At 54.9% G+C, this 5400-nt stretch overlaps 2 protein-coding genes across 2 annotated transcripts; one reads left to right on the top strand and one right to left on the bottom strand.

Annotated features, from left to right (window-relative positions):
* Positions 1 to 347: 347 nt before the first annotated feature.
* Positions 348 to 1965, bottom strand: PTSG_11457 (uncharacterized protein; the record flags this gene model as incomplete). Its single annotated transcript, XM_004987468.1, has 1 exon — positions 348 to 1965. A coding segment is annotated over one exon (1618 nt), but the record flags the coding sequence as incomplete, so codon positions are not given.
* Positions 1966 to 2192: 227 nt separating this feature from the next.
* PTSG_11456 (uncharacterized protein) lies at positions 2193 to 5351 on the top strand (the record flags this gene model as incomplete). Its single annotated transcript, XM_004987467.1, has 6 exons — positions 2193 to 2318; positions 2736 to 2816; positions 2989 to 3068; positions 3520 to 3571; positions 3871 to 4009; positions 4313 to 5351. 6 exons carry the CDS (start codon positions 2193 to 2195, stop codon positions 5314 to 5316), a joined length of 1482 nt encoding a protein of 493 aa, XP_004987524.1. The 3' UTR covers positions 5317 to 5351.
* Between the last annotated feature and the right edge of the window lie 49 nt (positions 5352 to 5400).

Below are 5400 nucleotides of genomic sequence, written 5' to 3'. Positions count from 1 at the left end.
TGTTGTTGTTGTTGTTGTTGTTGTCGGTCCGTTGTTGTTGTTGTTGTTGTTGTTGTTGTTGTTGTTGTTGTTGTTGTTGTTGTTGTTGTTGTTGTTGTTGTTGTTGTTGTTGTTGCAGCCCTTGTTGTTGCAGCTCTTGTTGTTGTTGTTGCCCTTGTTGGTGGCGGTGTTGTGGGAGAGGTGAGTTGGTCTCCTCATCACGCACGACGACCATGATGGCAGCTTGCTTCGCACCAGCACCCCTGCACACACGCCTGCGCTTGTCATACATAAAGCACACAGATCATGTGCACCCAACAACGACAGCGTTCCCTGCGCAGCGCCAACACCAGCAGCGCCACCACGACCATCATAGCCGTCCCTTGCGCTGTCCACCCCCTGCTCACCGCTGCTGCGAATGACCAGGGCATCGAGAATTCGAGTGATTGCAACAACGAACGCATCTGCACCCACGCCATCAACGCTGGCAGCAGCAGCACCACCACCACCATCACCAATGCCTCTCAGGAGCAGCTGCTGTCGCCCTTGCATCTCCAAGAGGATGAGAGGCAAAATAAAGTAGTGATACCATCCAACATTTGCCGCGTAGCGGGTGAACACGCCCACGGCTGCGCCCACAATGCCGGCAGCAGCAAGTGGCGAGAAAAGCAGCGCCTGTGCTGTTGGTCCGCGTGCAAACGCCAGCGTCGCCCCCAATGGCCACTGCAGAACAACAGCCGCAGTGATTGCGGATATGAACGCAGCTGTGGTGCCGGCCGCAACCCCCGTGATGGGACACGCGGTGATGGCGGTGGCGGTGGCGGGGCAGCCCAGCCGGGCCAGGACGGCCGAGACGCGAGGGAGCAGTGCACACACGAGTGCAGCAGACACAACGCCGGCGGCAAGGTTGTCTGGTCCGCACGCGCACGCGACAATGCAAGCAAGGATTGCCTCCACACCCACGTAACGGTGCTGGGTGGCCGTGAGCACACCCGCAGCGACCGTGGGGGCCATGGTCAGCGCTGCCGCTGCACTGTTGGTCGCACGTGCTATCAATGCCATCACCTGCTGGAAATTGATGTGAGCGATGGCAGGCATGATATCATCAAGGCCGTGGGCTGCTTCAAAGCCGGAGTTGTCCTGCTGCGGCTGTTGGTGTTGGTGTTGGTGCTGGTGCTCTTGGTGTGGCTGGAGGAGAGCTGGTGTTGTCACGAGCACGCAGACGAGCGAGATTCCCAAGACAATTGGGAGGGTGGCGTCCAGCACGGAGTGGTACGCGGCCAGGCGCACGCGAACGGGCGGCGTGTACACGCGACCAAAGTGGGCTGCCAGCGCCGAAGTATTGGAGGCCGCGAGAGTGAGTGGCGTGGTGGCCACGGAACCACCGGACATGCCGATGACACGCGCACCTGCAAGCGTGATCTCGCTCACAGATGTGCCGCCGGTGCCGACAACAGGGACGCGTGCCTGGATGCATGCCTTGATTGTGCGACTGTTGACGTTGAGGGGGTCGCTGGACAGCGTGATGACCGCATCAATGTGGCCTGCTGCAATGTGCCGCGCAAGGGCGGCGTCGGCCTGGCGAGCGCGCTCATTCGCTTGCGCGAGGGCGCCTCTGTATGTACAAACGGCGGTGGGGTTTGTCGAAGGCAGTGGGGGTGGAACAGTAGCGGCGGAAGAAGGATGTTTGGCGTCGGTCTCCAGTTCCCACAGCAGGGCTGCATGCAGGGCATCTGCTGCTTGCTGCTGTGGCATGTCTTCTTCGCAGTGGTTTGTCATCACGGCATGTGTACCGGCCGTTGGCGGCGTTGCTTTGGCGACAGAGTCAAAGGGCTGGTCTGTCATAACGAGGAGGAGCGAGACAAGGTGCATGTCGCATCGTCGCAGCTCCTGTTCGACACATTGCACCACATCCTGCGCTTCGCGTCCAACGTTGCCCACCCCACCACCAGAGCTCCCAATCAGCGCTATCCTGAGCCTTTTCATGAGTGTGTGTGTGTGTGCAGTGAGTGTGTGAGTGCTGTGTGTAGTGAGAGAGAGAGTGTGTGTGTGTGTGTGTGGGTGTGTGTAAGTGAGTGTTGTGTGTGCAGTGAGTGTTGTGTGTGCGCAGTGTCGTGTGTGTTTTGGTGGGTGCAAGTATTGGCGATTTGTTAAAGTTTCCGGCTGATTTTCAGCAGTGGACCGGACGAAGAGGACAACCTGCGCTGGTGGTGATGGTGTTGCGTGCGCTGTTGTTGTGCTACTTTCACTTTGAGAAGGTTGTCGTCTCCAACGGCAGCACTGAAGCGCTTGATGTCGGCTCCGTTCTCTGGCGCGAAGACCGCTCTCCGCTGGGCAAGGTGGCGCTGTGTGTGTGTGTGTGTGTGTGTGTGTGTGTGTGTGTGTGTGTGTGTGTGTGTGTGTGTGTATGTGTGTGTGTGTGTGTGTGTGTGCGTGTGTGCGTGTGTGCGTGCGTGTGCGTGTGCGTGTGTGTGTGATTGTGTGTGTGTGTGAATGTGTGTGATTGTGTGTGAGTGAGTGTGAGTGTGGGTGCGTGTGTGATTGTGTGAGTGAGTGAGTGTGAGTGTGGGTGCGTGTGTTTGATTGTGTGTGAGTGTGTGAGTGTGAGTGTGAGTGTTAATGACCTCTGCTTTCGTTAGTGCACACTGTGAACAGTGGTTTGTACGCAAACACGCGCTGTTATTGTTCTTCTTCCCTTTCTTCGCACTCCCACACAGCCAAACACTCACGCGCATGAACACATCGTCATTTGCCAGGTGTTTGAGGTGTTTGGACGCGTGGATGAGCCATACTACGTCGTCCGCTTTCCCTCCAGCGATGCCATCAAGCAGAAGCAGGTCAGTCAAGTGCCTGCAAGCACACATCGATCAGGGTCTTTGAAGGTTTGGGCTCACTACATGTACACACACGCACATACTCATGACGTCATAATAATCCACCTCACACACCTCAAACTCAAACATACACATTCGCACATGATCATGTTACGCTGCTTTGTGGTTGGTTCAGATTGCCAAGGGTCAGCCCATCTTTGCTGCTGTGGAACGCGATGATTTGGCAAAGCCCGTTCCAACCGAAGAGCTCCGAAAGTGAGCATGCGTGTGTGCGTGTGTGTTTGTTTGTTTGTTTGTTTGTTTGTTTTGTGTGTTTGTGTATTTGTTTGTTTGTTGTTTGTTGTGTGTTTGTGTATTTGTTTGTTTGTTGTTTGTTGTTTGTTTGTTTGTTTGTTTTGTGTGTTTGTTTGTTTGTTTGTTGTTTGTGTGTGTGTGTGTTTGTTTTGTGTGTTTGTTTGTTTGTTGTTTGTGTGTGTGTGTTTGTTTGTTGTTTGTTTGTTTATTTGTTTGTTTGTTTGTGAGAGCCTGTGTGTGTCTGTTTGTGTGTGCGTGCGTTCATGTACATGTGCGATTCGTGCCCGGCAATCCTCAATGTGTATTCGGACTCTTATTTTTGCAGTCATGCAGAAATTGCCACCTTTGGCCTGTACTCAGAATGCTTCGAACTCACGTGCACAACACCTCTGCTGCTCGCTTTCCATCCCAGGATGAAAGGCAGCGATGCGTCCTGGTTCCACGACGAAGAGCCGCCAGAAAACGTGCACACATGCCCATGGCTGCGGTTGTTGCTGCTGTTGTTGTTTGTTGATGAAGTTGTGGTTGGTGGAGTTGTTATTTCGTGAGTGGATCACTTTGCACGTTTTCTCTCTCTCACACTCACATACAAATAACATCACACACTCTACTCTGTCTGTCTGACTGTCTCTGTCTATCTGTCTGTCTGTCTGTCTGTCTGTCTGTCTGACTGTCTCTGTCTATCTGTCTGTCTGTCTGTCTGTCTGTCTGTGTATCTTTCTGTGTGTGTGTGTGCGTGCGTGTGTTTCTCTGTGTCAACCAGGCGCTTGACTTCAGCGACGACGAGGAGGAGGCCAAGCACCGGCGGGAAGCGAAGAAATCGCGCAAGAAGAAGAAGGCAGATGATGATGACGATGATGATGACGACGGTGATGCCGACGCAACTCATGGCGCGCTCGAATGTGAGGACACGCAAGGATGTGTGTGCTATTGTGTTTGGTGTGGTTGTTTGTTTGTTCGCATGATTGTCAACACACAAGTTGCACACACGCGATATGAACCCTCGCACACACGCACACACTCACTCGCACACTCACTCGCACACTCACTCGCACTCACTCGCACTCACTCGCACTCACTCGCACACGTACGCACACGTACACACATACGCACACACACACGCACACGCACACACACACGCACACGCACACGCACGTACACGTGTGCATATTCTTGCATCGCCTTTCTCTCTTGCGTCTCCTCAGCAAACGCAGCCAAGCGGGGCAAGAGGAGCACACCATCGCGGCCACAGAAGACAACAACCCACCGCCATCAGCCATCGTCGTCGTCATCGTCGTCATCGTCGTCAGCCCCGCAACTCGCAGCGTTTGCTGGTCGCTTTTCTCAACAGTACACCAACCAGCCCCAACGCCAACAGCAACACCAGCATCAGCAGCGGAGACCACGACAAGGGTTAATGGGAGCAGCGCCCATGCAGCAAGCCGTGGGCGCAATTGCTGGCGGTGGCGGTGGCGGTGGCGGTGCGTCGTTGCTCGGACCACCTGTACCCAGCGCTGCACCGGTGCCATCGCAACCGCCGTCGTCATTGCCATCGGGGCTGCTGCCTGCACCGTCAGGGGGGCCGCTTATGCAGACGCGAACGCCTCTCATTGCAACGCCGCCGCCACCACGACAGACCCAACCGGTGCCATCGCACCAACCGCATCAGGTGCAGCAACTGCACATGCCTGCTCTGCAAGCGGCCAAGCCAGCGCTCATACCCACGCATCCCATGCAGCAGCAGCAACAGCAGCAGCAACGGCAGCAACCAATTGGATTTGGCGGTGGAGGACTCATGCCTCAGCCCATGCAACAACACCAACCAATGCAACAACTACAGCCAATGCAACAACAACAGCCAATGCAACAACACCAACCAATGCAACAACACCAACCAATGCAACAGCAACAGCACATGCAACAACAACAGCTAATGCAACAACAGCAACACATGCAACAGCAACAGCCAATGCAACAACAGCAACACATGCAGCAACAACAGCCAATGCAACAACAGCAACACATGCAACAGCAACAGCCGATGCAACAACAGCAACACATGCAGCAACACATGCAGCAGCAGCCGCACTATCCCCACACGCAAGCCTTCGTTCGGCAACAGCCACCACCGCACATGCAGCAACAATACCAGCACGCTTCGCACACGCCGTACACCCAGCAACAGCAGTGGCAGTGGTATCAGGGATAGGATGTTGAAGTGTGTGTGTGTGTGTGTGTGTGTGTGTGTGTGTGTGTGTGTGTGTGTGTGTGTGTGTGTGTGTGTGTAGTAGTG

This window comes from Salpingoeca rosetta (assembly GCF_000188695.1).
Source record: "Salpingoeca rosetta unplaced genomic scaffold supercont1.90, whole genome shotgun sequence".
In the NCBI taxonomy this organism is placed as follows: domain Eukaryota; class Choanoflagellata; order Craspedida; family Salpingoecidae; genus Salpingoeca; species Salpingoeca rosetta.
This window is presented reverse-complemented; position numbering and strand designations above follow the sequence as displayed.